Below are 21,232 nucleotides of genomic sequence, written 5' to 3' on the forward strand. Positions count from 1 at the left end.
TTCACGGCGCTCTTTAGCGTTGTTACAGTCGTAGAGTCACCGAGGATGGAACGGACCTTTCAGATCATCCGGTGCAACCATCACCCCCTGCCACTGTACCGCTAAGCCACTAAACCACATCTTCACCCAGCCCCTGTACAGCATCTCCAGGGTGGGGACCCCACCACCTCCCTGGAGCCTCTCCGATGCCTGACCTCCCGAACAGGGAAAAATACGTTTCTAATGTTTAATCTGAATGTCCCACCTCGGTTTAAAGCCATTTCCTCTGGTCCTCTCACCGCAGACACTGCAGAAGAGACCGGCCCCATCTCACTACAGCCTCCTGCCAGGGAGCTGTACAGAGCAAGGAGGTCCCTCCTGAGCTCCTGGAGACCAAAGAGCCCCCGCTCCCTCAGCCACTCCTCATAAGACAAGTTTTCTAACCTCTCACGAGCCTTGGTGCCCTTCACTGGACAGGCTCCAGCACCTCAATGTCCTTTTTAAAATGAGGGGCCCAAAACTGCATGCAGAACTCAAGGTGCAACCTATTCTTCTATTCCTGATTATTTCATTATTACTTTTTTATTCTTTATTATTTTACTAGTATTTATAATTATTATTGAAATTTTATTTATTGGTATTTATTAATTTGTTATTTGTACTTAATATTCTTTTTATCATTTTTACCCCCCCTGCCCCTCTGCAGACTCTTTACACCCTCTGTAGCATCACAAAACTTTTCCATGCTGTGACCCTCAGGGTTTCAGTGTGGGGTTGGAACATGCCTTGGACATGGGCTGATTGTCCTGATGCATCAGGTGCTTGTGATTTACAGGAGGTTTTCTGCACTTCCCAACATGGCATGGAAGGACTCCAGACTGGTTTTCTGTCTCTGTACGTAATACTCATCTATTATTTCATTATTGTCACTGTGACAAATGCAAATTAGCCTGGATGGAGAAAAGCCCACACCTCTCCCAGCATGGATCAAGTTGATACTGTCCATTAGTGCGGTACAATATATTTAAAGCAGAAAATACATTTTTAATGGAACAAGTTATGAATTTCTTACAAGCCACGAGGTGAAACCTTGCCCAAGGAGGTCTGATGCAGTACTGCCATGCAGCCATGTGGGACCTGCTTTCCCAAAATGTCCAGAAGCTTTTCATGAGCTGACAGCTTCTATCTTCAGCTTCTTTTTGATCTCCACATCCCTTTGTTGCTCTTCCTTGTCTCACTGCTGGGGTGGGTTTGGGCTGGGCTTCTTGATGATTTCCTGTAGCAGAGTGTTGCTGCTCTCAACTCCACATGTCACAGCTCCCTGGCTGGTGAACTTCAGATGTTGGTGTTGCCTCTTGACCTCTTGGGGGTCTTCATCAGCCATGTGCTGCAGCTCAGACATGGAAAAATGCACCTGGGCACACTTGCAGCCTCCCCAGCAGGGGATCACAGGGCTGCAGCAGCACTGGGGCTGAAGCAGGAGGGGTCACTGTGCCTGTGCGAGGTGACAGGACCTCGCTGGTCACCTGGACCCATGGCGTGTGGGCAGCAAAATTTTGGCAGTTCCCAAATTCCCACCTGTGAGCTGGGAATAGATGATGTCAAAGCCAAGATGGAAAGGGTGTGTATATCTGAGTTCAAATTGTTAACCCATACTTAGGCTAAAACCATTTAAGTTTAAACATAGAATAATCAGGGAGGAAAAGGGAAGGGGAAGGGGAAGGGGAAGGGGAAGGGGAAGGGGAAGGGGAAGGGGAAGGGGAAGGGGAAGGGGAAGGGGAAGGGGAAGGGGAAGGGGAAGGGGAGGGGGAGGGGGAAGGGGAAGGGGAAGGGGAAGGGGAAGGGGAAAGGAAGAGAAGAGAAGAGAAGAGAAGAGAAGAGAAGAGAAGAGAAGAGAAGAGAAGAGAAGAGAAGAGAAGAGAAGAGAAGAGAAGAGAAGAGAAGAGAAGAGAAGAGAAGAGAAGAGAAGAGAAGAGAAGAGAAGAGAAGAGAAGAGAAGAGAAGAGAAGAGAAGAGAAGAGAAGAGAAGAGAAGAGAAGAGAAGAGAAGAGAAGAGAAGAGAAGAGAAGAGAAGAGAAGAGAAGCTAAAGGCAAGCACTGTTAAAGGAATTCAATACAAGCTCCTGGAGAATAGACACTACTGCTTTCCAAATGACCATTGGAAAACAGATCACACAAGAAACGAGTTCAGTGCAATCACCATCCCTGCACACTGCAGGGAAATCCCTGAGTAGAGAGAGCATGATTTTTCTAAGCTCTTAGAAGCAGGGATTAAATACAGCATGTGAGAGAGCTCTTAGCACACTAATGATTTGCTAATTCACAGCCATGACTGAGAGATCCATTGTGAATTAATTAATCCTTGCAAATTAGGAAGTGAGTAAACATTAAAAAAATCCAAGTTACTTCACCGGGGAAAAAAGAAAGTATTTAGAAAGGCAAGCATGCAGGTGCTTTGCTGAGGAAGGACTGAGCTGAATGGGATCCTGGGGCTTTCTGCTGTTGGTGGGAGGCCTAGGGAGCCCCTACAGCTCAGCTCTAACTCCTCCCATCACCATCCCACACTGAAAAATAGCAAAACTGGGGAAAAACAATATGCCAGCCTGCAAAATTAATCCTCCTTCAAGCAGCTCTGTTTTGGTCCCTCTCTTCCCCCTTCAGCCCTCACCTCACCGAGGCAGGGTGGCTGTTCCCTCCTGGAATGCCATGGCAGCTCTCCAGGGCTGGCTGCCCTGGGCTCTGCACAAGCCCTGTAACCACTGCCTGCTTTATCCTCTCTTTTCCACAGGACACACCTGTCCTTTCCCTTTGTGGGTGCTTCCTCCTCTCCCCCAAGTGCCTCTCATGTCCCACACGGCGTTGTGGGACAGCTTTTGCAGCCAGCCAGGCCCTTTTGGGAGTCAGAGCCCAAAGTTTTACTGCTGGAGTCACACTTGAGAGCTCCCCAGCAGGAGCCCCGCTTGTCCAGAGCTCAAACTGTGGTGGGAGCAGGGCAGGGAGCCCTGCAATAATTCCTGTGCTGTGGATGTGTCACCCACACCATGGGATGGAGGGGCTCTGCCATCCCCAGGGCCATCTGACACAAATCATCTCAAAAAACACTCTGGGTCATCTTGCCAGCTGTCTGGAGAAACACAAGGAGAGGAGAACAGAACTAACACTCAGTTCATGTTTTAACTGGGCATGGACTGGTGTGGTTCACAGAGCAGAGCCTGTCTGTGTTCCTGGCTCCTGACAAGGTGCTCCAGGGAAAAGGCTTCGGGGAGGAAATATTAGAAGTAGGGACAATTACAGTTATGCTGAATTTCTTCTGTTTCAAGTTCAGCAGAAGAAGAATCCTGGGTCTTTCCATGGACTTTGAACCAAGCTGCGGTGGCTGAATTTAATCACCAGGTTTCACAAGTGCCTGTGACAGTTCCTGAAACTGAGTTTCACCCGTGACTGCCTGGAGACATTCACTGCAGACTCCTAAAGCTTTTCTCAGAGAAACATCTGTGGGTGAATATTTTTTTACCTTTCAGTTCATCCAATTAATACATAATGAGCAGACTCACAGCCCCAAAATCCTATTTAAAGTAGAAAACACAATTAAATGTAATTGTTTTTCATATCAGTTAGGGTTTTTTTCCTCATGGAGATTCCATGATCTTTAATTCAAGGTTCCATTTCAGAATTAGAACACGTTTTAAAAACATTGTAGCAAACCACTAACTATGGGTTAGCATGTAAACATCTTCAGAAAATAAAAACAATTACCTTAAAAATCATAGGAAAAAAAAAATGTGTTGCAAATTCCTTTCCTGGAGAGCAAGTAATTTTAATAAACTTTTTATGACTATGGAGCAATTGAAAGTTATCTGTAAAGCACAGCATCCATTCAAGGGAGGATCTACAACTAAAGCCAAAACCAGGTTTCCACCAGCACAGTAAACATGAAAGGAAGTAACAGAAGTCACCACAAGAAACAACTCTGCTGTAGAATGTATTTCCTGAACTAAACAACAACAAAAACAAAACAAAACAAAAACCCACAAAAAAGAAACCCCACCCAAAACATCATATACAAAAAAACAGTCACATACAGCCATTAATTCAATAGAACTGGAAGCAGATACACTAAGAATCCCAAATCATTCAGAAAGACACAAGGCTGTGAACATTGCTGAAAATTACTGTAGGGTTATTTTTTAAGACGCTTTCCCTGTTCTTTTACATTTTAAAGAAATTACAAAGTGACAAACTCGGTTCACATTTAGGTAGTGACTGTTAAACTCTGAAGCCCACAGCCTCTGGATAATGCTGCCATGCACTTGCATACCCCTTTATCCCTTCAAAGGGCTTTGGGGCTTTACAGAAACTAAATAACAACACAATCCAGGATGGACTTGGCTCACACAGACCAGAGACCTTGCAGCTCATGCTTTCCCCTCCTAAACCCTCCTGTTTTCCACTGCCACAGCAGCAGCCAAGACAGGACCACAGCGTGCCAAGCACCCAAGAGAGCGTTTCCCCACTTCCTCAGGTGCTGCAATCCCAGCCCTGCAGCAGCAGAAATGGGCAGCAGGTTGGCAATGCTGCTGCTAAGGCCAGTGGCCCGTGGCTGACCTGGTGGCCCCACTGGTGCTGCCAAGGCGCTCTGTGTCAGGGGCTCAGGATGTGGTGGCAGCACACATATACACACAGGCTATAAAAAGCGAGTGCTGGCGTGTGGCCAGGCTGGCACAAAAGCCACATTTACTCACAGAAGAGATATTTTTCTCCCAAAGATGAATCTTAACCCACATCACTCTGCAGCCTCAAGAGCAGAGAAGCTCAGAAGAAACAGGCAGTGTGGGAAGTGCAGGGGCTGCAATGTGGGGTGTCCAGGGCTGGGGTACGGGATGCTGAGCCTGGGCTCCAATATGTGAGGAGTGAGGTGTCCATGCTGCTGGGAAAGTGAAAAAACCAAACACTTCGTCCATTACGGATCAGGCTTGTTAGACATCTTGTAACATCTCACACACGTAGAGTGTGAGAACACCCAGCACTGTCCTGAATGAAATAACTCACACAGAGTGTCAGAACACCAGCATTGCCCTCCTGAATTAACTCAACGCATGCTGCATAAAGAAAGTTCAAGTATTCTCCTTGAATGGTCCCTCAAAGTCCCCTGTGCTCTCCTCATGAAGCTTGAGTCTCCTTTCTTGTACACTTCAGCACAGGCAAGGGGCTAACCCTTACAGCCTGCCACCACCCACACAGCTTATCAGATTTTCTGCTTCCTATAAGGTGCTTTTGGGCCAGGAGCTGTGTTTCAAGCATTCTGGCTGAGAAACAGCAGAGAAGATTTCCTGTGGGGCCTGGAGCACTGCTAACCTGCCAGGCAGGAGACAGCTTGAGCAATGGCAAGAGCATCAGCTGATCCTTAACAGGAAGGCTGGATGGGGGTGTGTGAAAGAAAAGCTGAGAATTACTCAGTTGGTACCAGCCTTGTAATTATTTCCTACCCCAGGAGCTGACTCCTGAAGATGGTAGAGCCAGCTGGTACCCAGGAGGCTGAGCTGGAGCCAGAGAGGTGTGGTGCACTTGGTAAAGAAGATGGATTTAGAGATGTTAACAGAATTTCCAGATGTTCAGTGCTACTTTTGGAGCTGGACTTTTTCTGTGATCAAAATTCTTCATGTGGCAGTGTCCAATGCCATATATGACCTCTGTCTCTCTCCAGCTGGAGCAGGAGGAGCAGGTGAACTCCCAACTGCACTCCTCCCCTGCCCACACCACGGTGAATTCACTGGCTTTGATAAGCCCACCACTCACCACAGACATCAAACTCACCTGCCAGATGCCCCATGCCTCTTCCCCACCCAGCCACAAAGCCCATCGCCTCCCAGCCCTCTGCCAGGAACCTGGTACACACAGTGTCTCTCCATCCCCAGGGATTCCAGCACCAAGGGTGTCTGGAGCAGCCTTCCCCAGCACAGCCTCACTCACTGCAAGCTCTGCTGCTGCTCTCGGACCCAAATCCCATCGTGAGTGGTGTCTGCTCACTGGGCCTGTGCTCTCAGCCCGTTCCCCTCAACACAGCAAATGACTGCAGTGCTCTTCCCCACATCCCAAGAACAGATAAATCATGCTTTGCTTTTCTGACCGACTCATTTCCAGCGCTCTCCTGGACTGCAGGACACGTGCTCCTCCTGCGCAGGGCTGACACGGGACACGGCAGGTCCCACATCCTGAACCGAGGCCGGGCTGGAGAAGCAGCCCTGGTCCCCCCAGGCCACCCAGCCGTGAGTAATCCCCGAGAGAGGCGGCTGAGGTGCCGCTGTGCCGGGAGCCTGCCTGCCTGCCCAGGCACCGCCTGCACCCTCGGGACCCGGCGTGTCCAGTCACCGCGCTGGCACGTCCTGCTGCTCCTCACGTTCCTCCCCTGATGGAATATTTCAGCAGAAAAACAGCCCTGGTGAGGCAGGGCTTCAGCACAGCCTGCTCAGAGTTACAGCTACTGAGAAACATCCAGATTGAAACATTCTGAAGGAAAGATTTACTTCTCATTTTAAAACCTCAACCTTGAGCCAGAATTGACCTCCTGAAAAAGCTGGACAAAACCCTCTTTATTCAGGGTGAGTAAAGCCCCTGTAAAACAGCCTCTCCTTGGAGAGTGTTTGTTCTTGGTAAGGCAGACCTGAAGCCTGACCCAAGGGAGGGAGTGCAGGGTGCAGAGGGTGCCCGTGGTTGCACATCAGGGCCACCCACTGCCCATGGTGGCAGCAGCCACTGTCCCCACCTTACCCTGCCCACTGCCACGCTCTGCTCCTGGCTTCCCAAAGCCCACCTCAGGTGGTGAAAGCACAGCTGCTGCCATACACCAGCCCCAGCAAAGCTGCAGACACCTGGGGGTGATGGGCTGGCAGGAGGCCTGGAGCAGGACCCCTGTTCCTCCCCCTGCCAGCCTCGCTGAGGCCAGGTACCCACAGCCCCACACCCAGCCAGCAGACACACAGCTGGGCACAAATCCAGCCTGGATGATCTCCAGCCTGGAAGACAAGGGGGACCACACTTCTGTGACCCACACTGCAGGATTGAGCAGTGCTCAGGAACACCTGCCCAGCTCTCCTCCACTCTCCCACAGCAAATCCATCCCTGCAAAAGGCTGAGCTGCCTTAACGAGGCCATTCATTAACCAGCCAGGGACAAGGTTGGGCTTGGGGCGGCCTCAGAACTGCACAAGCCTCCTTGTTAGTCCTGTCAGGTTCTGAGTTGGTGTCTGCAGTATCACCCCGAGCTGCAAGAGGCAGGAGGGACCAGCCTGGGTGGGTGCACAAGGTCCCTGTGATGTGCGGCATCCTTCCTGCAGCATGGAGCTCCTCAGTCCAGCTGAGATACCTCCTGCTTCCCAGCTGCCATGCAGGAAGGGCTGTGCCACCAGGAGAAACACAGCTGACACCCCCAGCAGGGGTTTGGGCTCCTTGCCCTGTGCTTGGCCTCCAAACACAGCTCAACTCACCTGGCTTTCCCCTCCGGCCCTGAGCAGGGAAGAGAAGAGCTGTCCTGGCACATGGCAGCCTGGCTGGCAGGACCAGCTCTGCCCTGCCCAGAACCCAGAGAAAATCCACTGGGACACAGATGAAGCAGGCTGAAAAGTGCAGGAATTAGAGGGACAATCCCAAAGCTCCTCAGCTTTAACATCAAACTGGAATTAATTACTTTCTTATGTGAATTCTTTTGGCTTCTTTTTTTCTGGGCTTCTCACTTGTTTCCTATGAAGTGCCTAAGCAGAAATATTACCAGCTTTCATGGCAAAATCTTTTAAATCATTTTATCAGCCAGAAAGAAGGGAATGAAAGGTTCTCTCAAAATCTTTGCTTTCATTAAAATCAGCTGGTTTTTTTCCTACCCAAGTCAGTTTCACAAGGCTGTTTCAACTAATCGTAATCAATAGGATTGGAGGCTTTTTATTGTCATTATTATTATATTACTATAATATATATTAATATATTATTATATATATAATATATTGTAATATATATTATAATTATAAAATAGACTAGATATTATAAATATATTAATAATTATTATAGTTAGTATTATATTGTTGTTATTGTATTAATATTGTTGTTGTTTTTATTGCTATTATTTCACATTATATTTTACATTATTTATATTTTATATATAAATATATATTATTTATATTATATTATATCGTTTATATTATCATTTATATTATAATTTATTATCAGAATTTATTATAATTTCATTATTTAATATAATAATTATTATAATAATAGATATTATAAATATATAAATAGAATTATAAATTAATATATAAATATATAAATATTATCAAGACAATAAATATATAAAATAAGAATTTATATGTTTATACTTATTTATTTATATATAAATATATTAATATAATAAGTATAATAAATATAGAAAATAATAGTTATTTATGTTATTTTTATATTTTATTCATTTATATATAAATATAATAACTACATAAAATAATAATTATTTATATATTTTATATTTTTATTTATATATAAATATATGAATATAGTAAGTATAATAACTATATAAAATAATTATTATTTATATATTTATATATTTATTTCTTTATAAATATTATAAATATATAAAATAATTATTATTTATATTATATTTTATTTATTTATTTATTTATTTATTTATTTATTCATTCATTCATTCATTCTCTTGGCAGAAGCTCTTTTTTAAAAGCCCAATCAAAGATACCCCTGCTGTCCGTTGCTCAGGGTGCCCGGCAGGTCCGTGCCCTCCATGCCCTGTGCTGCTGCCTGGCACACACAGAGCACCCGGCCCCTCGGGGAGGATGGAGGATGAAGGATGGAGGATGGAGGATGAAGGATGGAGGATGGAGGATGGAGGATGGAGGATGGAGGATGAAGGATGGAGGATGGAGGATGGAGGATGAAGGATGGAGGATGGAGGATGGAGGATGAATGATGAAGGATGGAAGTTGAAGGATGGAGGATGGAGGATGAAGGATGGAGGATGAAGGATGGAGGATGAAGGATGGAGGATGGAGGATGAAGGATGGAGGATGGAGGATGGAGGATGGAGGATGGAGGATGGAGGATGAAGGATGGAGGATGAAGGATGGAGGATGGAGGATGGAGGATGGAGGATGGAGGATGAAGGATGGAGGATGGAGGATGAAGGATGGAGGATGAAGGATGGAGGATGGAGGATGAAGGATGGAGGATGGAGGATGGAGGATGAAGGATGGAGGATGGAGGATGGAGGATGGAGGATGAAGGATGGAGGATGAAGGATGGAGGATGGAGGATGAAGGATGGAGGATGGAGGATGGAGGATGGAGGATGGAGGATGAAGGATGGAGGATGAAGGATGGAGGATGGAGGATGAAGGATGGAGGATGGAGGATGAAGGATGGAGGATGAAGGATGGAGGATGGAGGATGAAGGATGGAGGATGGAGGATGGAGGATGAAGGATGGAGGATGGAGGATGGAGGATGGAGGATGGAGGATGGAGGATGGAGGATGGAGGATGGAGGATGAAGGATGGAGGATGAAGGATGGAGGATGGAGGATGGAGGATGGGGGCTGAAGGATGGAGGATGGAGGATGGAGGATGGAGGCTGAAGGATGGAGGATGGAGGATGGAGGATGCGGCCCCAGAGAGAGCAGGCAGGGGACAAGGAAAGGACGCTCCCGCTTGCAGCCCGCTCACATTCCCCGGTCCCGTGGCCACGGGCTGCCCCGAAGGCCTCCCTGGCGGGCCCGGGGGCCGCTGACCATTTCTGTGCTGGTGATTCGATTGTTCACGGCTCTGAGGTTTGTTTGAATAAGCGCTTTTGTCGGGCGGCGCTTTCCCACGTCCCCCGGCCGGCCGCGCTCGCGTGTCCCGGGGCACAGCACAGCCCAAAGCTCCCTCCGAGCAAGACATCTGCGCCGGGGGGAACCTGCCAACATCTGCCACACTTGCCCCCTTTTCAAGAGCCTGTCCTCGCCTCTTAAAAACCGCAGGAACAGATGTTAAAAGTTGTTTTCTTTCTCCGGGGTGTGAAATGTAGACAAATAGCAAAAAAAGAAAACTCTAAGTAGCGCTCACGCCTCTCTCTTTCCTTTTCTTTCTTTTTTTTCTTTCTTTTTTTTTTTTTTTTTTTTTTTTGGGGGGGGAAGCCTAGGAAAAAAGGGAGGCTTTGTTTACAAAGCAGAATCCCCTTTTCAGTGAAACCTGGCAGTGGCGAAAGGAAAGCGGGAATTCGCAGAAATCTCCTGTAATGCTCATTTGCATGGGGCTCTTGGGTCCCTACAATCCCCGGCACACATGTCAGCCTTGCCCGGAGCCAGGGCAGCTCTCCCGCCTCCGAAATAAAGCCTTTGGCCGTGACTGAGAGGTGTAAAATAACTATTTACAGCGAAAGCTGCTCTTCTTTTTCACCGCCGTGCTGTCTTACAAACCAAGCCTGAAATGAGCTCACCCGCAGCAGATGCCCCAAGGGCTCCGATGCCAGGGCTGGGCACCCGGGGCCACCACGCTGCCCGTGGCCTCCTGTGGCAGCCGCTGTCCCCTGGCCACCGCCTGGCTCCGTGCTCCTGGAACAGCCCCGGGCTCGGGGGCAGCTCGCAGGACCAAGGAGGCAGCGGGAGGGTGAGGCCAAGGATGGGAGAGGGTGAGGAAGGAGGTGGTGCCATCACAGACGCCTGAGAGATCTTTCCTGGAGGCACTGGGGGCTGGCCAGCCCCTGAGGTCACCACCGTGGGGGCACACACTGCGCTCTGCAGCAGCGCCAGCAGGCGCTGGAGACGCTTCTCAGAGTTTTTGGGTAGCTCTGAATTTGCTGAAATCCCTGCTGTGCTCAGCTGGGCCAGGAGCTGAGGTGATCTCAGCTTCCCCCTGCTGCCCTGAGTGCCTCGGGAACCCGCTGCTCTCTGCACAAGGTGGAGGGAGATGGACAAGCACTGCCAGCCTGGCCAGAGCGCTGCCCAGAGCCAGGGGTGTGCTCTGTGCCCGCTGCCTGCTCCAGGCTGAGCTGCTGGAATCGTGGCCTCAGCTACACCTGCTATAAATATCACCAACAATCCACTTCCTTGGGCTGGAGAAAGGTTGGAAAACCAAAGGAGTCTGGGCTGGCTGATGGGAGGGTCTCCTGCATGGGGTGGTGGGATCTCCTTTTGCTAAAGCCAATGCACCAGAGATAAGGATCCCATCCCTTTACCTGGCACGGAGGATAAGTTATTAACCTTCCCCTCCCAACCCTCCTCTCCCAGCACAACAACCACCCCAGCTCGTCCCAGCCATTGCCAAGTAGGACATTATAAAACCAAGTAAGGGCAGCCCAGCTCTGCCAAACAGCCTCTGCCTGCCAGATGCCACGGCTGGGGACAGGGTTTAGGGACGAGCCCAGGCAGCAGGGCGTGCTGCAGGTGTGTTTGCATTGACACACCGACAAACACACTCACACCCACACGGTGCTTGAGCAAAGAACAGCGTGATGTCCTCGCTGCTGTCACTGGGCTGCATCCACACCCAGAGCTGGAGGGGCAGAGGGCTCAGCAGCCATGGAATTATAGATATGTTTCCTCAACAGAATTGTGGAGCAAATCTGTTCCTGTAAGTGTACTAAAGGCCAGGGTACTTCAAGCCAAATTAAACCTGTGTGCAGCCTGCATTGTAGAATCCTGCTATTATTTTTTTTAATTCATTTTAATAAAAATATTTCTTTTTCCTGGGAGCTAGGAAATCCCACCAGTGCGTTGGGAAGGCTTTCAGTGCTTCTGAACCGCTGCAGCTGCTTTCTCTTCACTTCAATAAGGTGACACATTCAACACCAATCCAAAGGGCTTCACCTGTGGGACTCAACAGGACACTGCCAAATCCTGCTCATTAGCAAAGCAGCTTCAGAAAGCAATGAAAAATGCCTTCATACTCTCCCCCAAGCCAGGCACAAGTGAGGAAGTATAAAAGTGTGTTCTCACCCCACACCAAGCCTCCTCAAAAGGCCTCTCTTCTCCTGCACCAGCATTCCAGAGGAGCAAACAGACAAACCCCCTTCCCCACAAAGCCACCCAGGCCTCGCTGCAGGGGGGAAAAAAATCAAAGAAGTAAAGCCCCCACAGGACTAACTCACCTCTAGGTTGTTTGTATCTTCAATACTCTGTAAATTTAATATTAGATTCTGCAGAGTGGCCCAAAACCAGAAGAGTTACTTATTTCCTACATCCTCCCAGGTGCAACAGATAATTCAGGTTCCCAGGAGGTAAATAAAGTTCCCATGTTTTCCCTAGAGGATTTCTGTGATGGAAACAACCTTCCTTCAGGTGTCTGCTGTCAACAGTTTTTAATCGATCGTCATTTCCTTGTAATAATAATCCCTGGGAGCAGGAACTGCTGGCTGAAGTACTCTACCATTAAATTAAGAAGCTGTTGCAATGATGTGAAACGACTGGGGTCAGCAGGTAAAAATAGGCATGGCTTCAAGGAGATAGAGGAGAAAAAGATGAGTAAGAAGACATTTTCCCAGGTGTAATTCAACCGCTTCCCCGCTATTGTGTCCCTCCCTGGGAATCTGTGCAAACTGAACGAGGAGCCGTGCAAGCTGCTCCGAGTGCGCCCATTTTCCTTCCCTTCTTCCTGAACAAAAGATCCCTCCAAAGCACAGCGTCGGAGGCTGGACATCTGTCGCCGTTTGGGGGGGCCGGCGTGGCCATTGAAAAGAAGCAGTGACCTGTCAGCTTTGATTGATGGCCACAAACCTCCGGGCTCGACCCCTCGTGTGGGAAAAGAAATCCCGCCAAGGAAAGTTGCCTTTCAGATGCTAATTCGGGGTTATAAATACAGCCGAGGAGCAGCAGAGCTGCAGAGCCCATCTGGAAGGAGAGGGAGCCACTGCCTGAGCCTCCTTCCCATTCCATCCCTTCTTATCCCATCCCATCCCATCCCATCCCATCCCATCCCATCCCATCCCATCCCATCCCATCCCATCCCATCCCATCCCATCCCATCCCATCAATCCCAGCCCATCCCACCGGAGCCAGGCCAGCTGCCTGGACCAGGATGACGGCCTCGGCCACCGCCGGCACGCACAAGGTGGTCAGCAGCAAGGAGGAGAGGAAGGTACGTGTCCCCTGGGCATGGGGATGAGGGGTGCCAGGCCCCTGCTCACAGGACACAGCACGGGGACAATGCTTTTTCTCCTCCTAGAAAGACTTTTTCTCTGATTTAACTCATGCAGGTGTTGTTCTGCTTCCTTTCTGTGCCTTCTCTCTGTTTGGGTCGGGTGAAATGAGTTTCTCTCTTTGAAATGATTGGAAGTGGGAGAAGGGAGAGGTGATGCTGCCTCAGGGACAGGCCATGGCTGGAGCTGGCACACTCTCCATCCTCACCTTGTCCTGTGTCACCCTGTGCTGCCATCACACAGAGGAGGGCGTCTCTGGCCTTGCTGAACAGCAGCAGGGAGAGGAAATAAAAATATCAACTGCAATTTTCCCTGCTCCTTTTCTTTGCCAGTTGAGGAAACCCCTCATTGAGCGGAAGCGAAGGGAAAGGATTAATAACTGCTTAGACCAGCTGAAGGAGACTGTTGTGGGTGCATTTCACCTGGATGTAAGTGCTCGTTTTATTCTGCTTTTTGTCCTTTTGCCAGTGGGAAATCAGGTTGTGGAGGTGGGGAGGAAGGGAAATGCCTCATCTTTAGAGAAGCTGGCCACGGTGCAAACCTTTTTTTGCCTCTAACTGCTGCTCTCTTTCCTTATCAGCAGTCTAAACTGGAAAAAGCAGATATCCTGGAAATGACAGTAAAGCACCTGCAGAACATCCAGAGCAGCAAGATGCTGGGTGAGTGCCTGCTCCTCACCCTGCTCCTGCTCCTCACCCTGCTCTGTTCCTGCTCCTCACCCTGCTCCTCACCCTGCTCCTGCTCCTCACCCTGCTCTGCTCCTGCTCCTCACCCTGCTCCTGTTCCTGCTCCTGTTCCCTCACCCTGCTCCTTCTCCTCACCCTGCTCCTCACCCTGCTCCTGCTCCTCACCCTGCTCTGTTCCTGCTCCTCACCCTGCTCTGTTCCTGCTCCTCACCCTGCTCCTCACCCTGCTCCTGCTCCTCACCCTGCTCCTCACCCTGCTCTGCTCCTGTTCCTCACCCTGCTCCTGCTCCTCACCCTGCTCTGCTCCTGCTCCTCACCCTGCTCCTGTTCCTGCTCCTGCTCCTCACCCTGCTCTGCTCCTGCTCCTCACCCTGCTCCTGTTCCTGCTCCTGTTCCCTCACCCTGCTCCTCACCCTGCTCTGCTCCTGTTCCTCACCCTGCTCCTTCTCCTCACCCTGCTCCTCACCCTGCTCCTGCTCCTGCTCCTCACCCTGCTCTGTTCCTGCTCCTGTTCCCTCACCCTGCTCCTCACCCTGCTCCTCCTCCTCACCCTGCTCTGCTTCTGCTCCTCACCCTGCTCCTGTTCCCTCACCCTGCTCCTGTTCCTGCTCCTGTTCCCTCACCCTGCTCCTGTTCCCTCACCCTGCTCTCGGTTCCTCACCCTGCTCCCGGTCCCTTTCCCGATGCCAGCAGGTTTGATCCACTGGCACCAGCATCTTTCACACCACCCGAGGCGTTTCACCCAGGCTGCTGCCGGGGTTTGGCTTTCCCCACTAGATGGGGAGATGGAGCTGGGCACTGGTTTATCCACGGGAAGCGTTCTTCCCTTCCAGAGCCGATTCCTGCTCTCTGGAGCAGTTTCTCCTCGGCGGTGGGCAGCAGGGCACAGGGATCACACCCTGCGAGTGAAGCATCTCGCAGAGCCCATGGCTGTGGGCGAGCACCGCGGTCACCGCCAGCCTCTCACCAGCTGCCCTTTGTCTCCTCCCGCTCGCAGCTGACTCCAGGGTGGGTCTGGAGGCCCAGCAGAGGTACAGCACCGGCTACATCCAGTGCATGCACGAGGTGCACAACCTGCTGCTCACCTGCGACTGGATGGACAAGAGCCTCGGGGCGCGCCTCTTGAACCACCTGCTCAAATCCCTGCCCAGGTCTGGTGAGGACACCTGCAAAGCCGCGCTGAGGCCTTTGAGCCCATCTCAGCAGCCTCTCCTGGCACACAAGAGTCCCCAGAGCCCAAAGGGCAGCGCTCGAGGCACAAACCCGGCACAGGAGCGCCTGTACCCCGCTGAGAACAAGCAAGCTGCCAAAAATCCCCTCCCGCTGCCCTCGCTGTCGCTTTTCAGCCACCTTGACGCTGCACCCCCCAGACAGGTTCTGCAGCCGAATTTTTCCCGTAACAACCCCAGAATGGGTTCATTAGATATGTGGAGACCGTGGTAAAGTGTGTTTTCAGTTCTTGTCCTAACAGTAGACACTCTTACATATGTATCTTATAGATATGTTTCTTTAAAACACTCGTGGAGCAGATCTGTTCCTGTAGGTGTACTAAAGACCTGGGTACTTCAAGCCGAAGTAAACCTATGTGTAGCCTGCATTGTAGAAGGCTGCTATTATTTTTTTTATTTATTTAATACATCTAAATTATTGTATAGAATCCTCTAGTGCTCTTTAGTGTATAATAATTATATAGTTTTCTTGTCTTACGTTCTAAAATAATTAACTTCCTATTAATAAAAACACAAGACGACAAGCAATGACCCTCTCTGGCATCAAATTTGCCGTCAGATCTCACATAAGCCATTTGTTGGGTAAAAGGGTAAAGAACTGGTCTCTTCTGCTTTTTGTTTTTATTATCATCCCTGTGCAGTGTAGGAGAATCCAATGTTGAGTCCTGTAAAAATGCTGCAATTATTAGGAGGGAAAAAAAAATAAAGAGAGAGAGAAAAAGGGAGAGACTTGGTCTGGACTTTTTAGGCTGTTTAGAGATATTCTCTGGGTTGTTCATCCTGGCTGTTCCCAGCCATGAAGACATCCCAACATTGCTCTTTAGCTTGTGAGTACATATATATATATATATATATATATATTTGTGTGTGTGTGTTACATATAGTTATATTTAGGGATGTTTTTTTGTTCCCATAACTAAAAGTTCTAAATAAACCCTTTGAAGATAACGACTGACATTTCTCCCAGCCTTGTCCCATGTGCTCTGAATAAAGCGTGTTTAAGCCTCTGCTTTTGTTTGCTTCTTTCACAATTTTTTTCCTGGATGCAGCTGCAAGAGCTGGTTTGGGGTTTGCCCCTGATGCTTTGTAGGAAAGCAGCGTTCACCTGGCAGCGTTGGCTGGATCACAGGAACACTTTAAAAGTTAGGAAGGAAATAGGGAGTTGGGTTTATCAGCCTGGATGGATGCTTTAGCTTTTACTTATAACCGAATCACAAAGATCATCCGGAGGGCAGAAGGGAAAACTCCCTGCGAGCTGTACCAAGGAGATTGGGACAAATCTGCTCTCTTGCTGGCAACATTCGGTGCCCGGTTTTCATCTCAAAGGCAGCTAAAAGTTGCTGGCAGCAGAAATAAAAGAGCAGGGAGCTCTTAAACAAACAGGGCGCATACTAATGAGCGGCCCGGCAGCTCAGAGGGGCTCATTATGCAGCGAGATCTGTTTGATGAGGTGCTAAAGGAGTGAAAACCAGCACCTCAGGCTTTAGCATCTTCTGTGAGGCTTTCCCTTTTATCCAGTCCTCTCCAAGAGCCTCTAGGAGCAGTGGCATGAGGGTGGGAGGAGAAACAAGTGTCCGACACCTGGCTGCGAGGGGGCAAGGCAGGTCAGATGCCAGGTAAAGACCCAGAACTGCACAGATCGAGAACTGCACGAACCTCAACCTCAGTTTCCACCTTCTGCCTGGAAATGACGACTCCCCCCTTTCCTGGGGCCCTTTGGAGTGATCAATGTGTGAAAAATACACGTCATCATCGTCATCATCACCATCACCATCATCACCATCACCATCATCACCATCATCATCCTCGTTATCCCACTGCAGAGGTCCGGGGGAGGGTGGGAGGTGGGACCACCCCAAGCAAACCACGGCAGCGAAGCCCCACAGAATACTCCTGCAAAGTTACCAGGCAAAGAAATCCGAAAAATCCCGGCAGAGAAAAGACATTAAAGATCTTCCCAGTTTACTGTCACAAACACTGCTGAGTTTAGATAGAAACCCCATCCTGTGAGAGCCCCAGCAAGGAGAGCAGCTCCCGACCTCTGATGGGGCCTGAAGTGCTCTTTTACTTCTGGACGGTGCCAGCAACGCAGCTCATGGCACTCGTGGCCACCTTATTGCTGTGCTGGGAGAGACTGAGATGAAAATATTTGAGTACAGTTTGACAGCATCATCTTAAAAGCATGCATTCCCTCTAAAAGCTGTAAATCCCCAGTGACTGTAATTATTAGCTATGGTTACTGTGCTGAAAAGAGATCAGTGGGAAATATCTGTTTCTCACTATCTCTGCTTGTTTATTTTGTGTCTTTGAAAATACTTTGTGGTTAGTGAGTTTTATTATTTCCTGTTTCTAATCAGTAAGGGCTTTTTTCTTTTGTGGGTGTGGAGGGAAGGGTCACATCACAGCTGGTGAGGGAGTTTTAAAAATAGGAAAGTGAGACTGCAATACTTGGCCAACAATCTCCAGTAACACTTTTAGTACAAGACACTCATTTTTCATTGCCTTCATTTCAAACCAAGGGTGAATTTTGATACGATCTCCTTGTCCTTTATCCAATCACTACTGCAGGAATCCATTGCAAGTCACTACTTTTCAGCTAAAAAAGAAAGAAAAAAAAAGAAAATATGTATCTTCAGGAAGGCAGAAGATTACTCATAGAATTTCAAACACATGAATTTCAGCTTCTAATTCTGTTTGACAAAGGAACTCTGTATTTACTTGAAACCTGCCTGGTTTCACCAAGGCCAGGTCTGTACAAGAGCAACAATTTGCTCTTCAATATAAGCACCTCTCTACTGACTACCCAAAAATGCTTTGCCAGCTGTTACCATCTTCTCCCCAGAAGAAGGAGCAGAGCCAGCTGGCCTTGCAGAGTGGGGAGCACAGTCCCTGGCAGCTGCTGATGCCCTCACACGGGCTCTGGACACAGCACAGAGCCCAGACAGATGTTTTCTCACATCTGCAGCAGGCACTGTGCCTCTGGACTGGCAGAGGTGCCACAGCCCAGGGGTGGATCCCCCAGCAGCCACGTCTGTAAGAATCCAGAAATGGAGAAACATTTCCCTGTTTGTCCTGTTCTCCAGAAAGGTATTGATCTTGTCTGCCACTGACAGAAAGGCTTCCAAATATCCCTGGGTAAACCAAGATTTATAAAAAATTAAGTAGAAAGCAGTATAATGTTTAGTATGTCACTGAATTAAAAAATATAGATTTTAGAGTGTTTAATACATGGAGTAAAGATGGAGGAAAAAAGGTGTGTTTTTTAGCTCTCCTTCTTCCTTCTCCGTGATTCTGCAGTTTTTAGGAGCACAAAGAGTGATTGGTTGGAAATTAGTCACAGTTTTAATTATGTAAGTAGGTGTAGAAAACTTATTTGTTAATATATAAAAACAATACACGTGTCCATTGTTAATTGGGTAAAAATGGATATAAAGATGAAACAGCCATGTGGTTTGAGGCCATTTTGTGTCTTCAGAGCCGAAGTGAGCCAGGTTATGGTGAACTGAACTTGTGCAGAAAGTCTGGGAAGGCCTGCCAAGTCTTTAATAACATCCTAATAAACAGGAGAAACAAGATCCTAACGAGCTCTGGAGTTTTCTTCCTGACCCAGAGAACTGAGATAAACAGAACTCCCCATGAAGGAGTGTCCCAAAGGAGCTCTGCTCAGAAGAGACCCAGAAATCCATTTTGAGAAACGCAGCATCAAAACAGAGAAAAACATTTCCAGACCAGGATGCACCCCATTCCCAGCTGGGGCTGAGTGCCCAAGGCACAGACGGGCTCTGGGGGCACAGACACCTCAGTGCAGGCTGGAAACAGCCAACACAAGCACCCAGAGCAGATTCCTGGGCTGAGGCATGGCCAGACTGAGCTGTCTGCTGGATGTATCACATTTCCCCAGCACATGCAGGGCTGGGACAGCAGCAGAGCTGGGCTTTGTCCCCTGCCAAAGTGCTGTTCCAGGCGTCTATTTGTGAATGGAGAATTAAAAAGCAGAGATCAGCTGCTGTGTACACAGGGATGTGGGGAAGGCTGGGCCCGAGTCTCAGGACCCTCACATGCCTTCAATACAAAGCAATTACTGATTTTTATAGCAACATAAGCCCAGGTGGACAAAACACCCACAGGCACAACAGTCCCCTTGATTAAACCTTCACTCCCAGACCTGCTCTCATGGAAACCAAGAGGAAAACTCCCAGTTATTTCTCAAAAAACAGGACCAAACCCTTTCCTACTCGGAAAGTACAGGGCTTGATCAGTATGTATGAGAAACGGGGGCCCTGCCATGCTGTCTTCTCCCTGACACACAACCCCTGGGGCCTCTGAGCATCCCTGCCTTTTCCCTTACTCCTCCTCCCAGCCTCAGGGTCCCACAGCCACCCTCAGTGACGAGGCCAAAATGCTTTAGGGATTTAGGAGTCCCTGAGTCTCTGGACATCACTACAGAGGGGGCAGAGCAGAGGGCAGAAAAAAGGGAACGTGAGCTGCATCTTCACTTGACCTCTTTGCTGAGTGCTCACTTTGGCAAAAAGGAGACTGTGCTGCCAGTGTGACCTCTCCAGAGGGCCTGGAGGGCTCCTGAGCCTCTGCACTCCCAAGCAGCCTTGCAAAACCCTGTGCAAAAGCAATTCAAATGTTTTCAAACTGCTTTGAGCCACGCTGCCACGGCTGTGAGTGCTTGCAGATCACTGGCAGTGATGCTCTGGGGAGAAAAGTGAAAAGAAACCCACCATCGCAGAACACCAAAGACTTCACTTTCCCTTTGTCATTTTCACTTTGCCATTATCCCCCAGCTTCCAGTGTGTGCACTCCTGTCTCAGAGGGACATGCTCACATTTCATCTCCTGGGAAGTGTTGAGGACATAACTCCAGAGCTTTCACACACTCATGAATAATGCAGCAGAAGCTGAAGGCAGCCCTGGGTCTGTTCAGCACTGATGAGATATTTCATCTCTCAGTCAAAGTCCTGGTGAGAACATGGCTTGAGGGATGACCACGGACCCACCAGAGCCTGGGATCACTTTGCTCTGAGACCCTCCTATGGTTCCTGCATTAGATAGCATAAATTGCATAAATCCTACCACATATTTGGAATTAAAAAGTGTATCAGAACATTTCAACCAAGTTTTTCATGGCTAACACCACCAAGCAAATGGACTTCTTCAATCAATCCCACATCTGCTGCCACAAAGAGATTGGGACCTCTGGAAACAGCTCAAAGGGCTCTTCTTCAGGGCTGAAGGACTGCCCATTCTGCTCTGCAAAATGCCACTGAGGAGAAGGTGGGACCATGCCTCCTCTCCAGGGTCCCTTCCCAAGGAAGCAAGGGGAAATGGCAGCACAGAAGCTTTAGAGGCTATTGGGAAGCTGCTCAGCAGGGAATGACTTGCTGGGGTAAGAGAAACCTCTGCTAAGCTGGCCCTTCCTTTCCTAGGAGGTTTTCCAAACCCTCTCCTCTCTGCCTCCCTCCCTGCCCAGCCTCCTCCTCCTCCTCCTCTGTCACAGCAGCAGGAGTCTGCTGTAGGACAATTTCTCACTCCCCTGGCATAAGCTGAAAGTGGCAGCCCCAGGAGCACCTTCCCATGTTTGCACCATCTCCCACTGCTCAGGCTGTTTCTCATCCACGTAGATGAGAAGAACAAATGTTAGGCAGGATGGGCAGGGGAGCCATGGCTGGGTTCCCTGGGACAGAGCAGCTCTAAAAACAGAGTATCCCTGTGTAGGAGCTGGGACTTTCCTGGGTGTCTCTGGACTGTGGGAAGAAACCACTCAGGAGCAACCACATAAGCTCAAACCTCTCTGTCCCCTGCCCTACCCTCCTTAGCCTGGGTATTAAAGCACAAAGCGAAGCACTTTAAAAGATGTAGTCCTCCCACTGGAGAGGCTGTGGGAACAAGAAATCCACATGGGATAGCAATCACATCACCTCAGGTACTCCTCAAAAGTGCTGAGATGTTATTTTGATAGGTGTGATAGAAGAACAGTCCGGTCCCTGAACACGATGAAAACAACGCCTGCACAGACAGGTTCTCCAAACCAGACACATTGCTGTCAAAATCCTCTGGGCAAAAGGAGACCATGGCATCCTGGCCTCTCCCATGGCTTGGCACTGCCCTCATGAACACACCTGCTAGAAAACCTCTGCAGGAGTCCAGGGCTTTGTCCTGCCTTGACCAT

The 21,232-nt window shown here is 49.1% G+C and overlaps 1 protein-coding gene across 1 annotated transcript; it reads left to right on the plus strand.

The window, feature by feature from the left end:
* The first annotated feature begins 13,019 nt into the window (after positions 1–13,019).
* Positions 13,020–15,269, plus strand: LOC102107007 (transcription cofactor HES-6-like). The gene is made up of 4 exons (XM_014258370.1): positions 13,020–13,079; positions 13,473–13,568; positions 13,721–13,799; positions 14,824–15,269. The coding sequence occupies exons 1-4, from the start codon at positions 13,020–13,022 to the stop codon at positions 15,267–15,269; spliced, it is 681 nt and encodes a 226-aa protein (XP_014113845.1).
* The last annotated feature ends 5,963 nt before the right edge of the window (positions 15,270–21,232 follow it).

This window comes from Pseudopodoces humilis, chromosome 11, assembly GCF_049639895.1.
Source record: "Pseudopodoces humilis isolate 2021_Gansu_Grassland_sample_001 chromosome 11, ASM4963989v1, whole genome shotgun sequence".
Lineage (NCBI taxonomy): Eukaryota > Metazoa > Chordata > Aves > Passeriformes > Paridae > Pseudopodoces > Pseudopodoces humilis.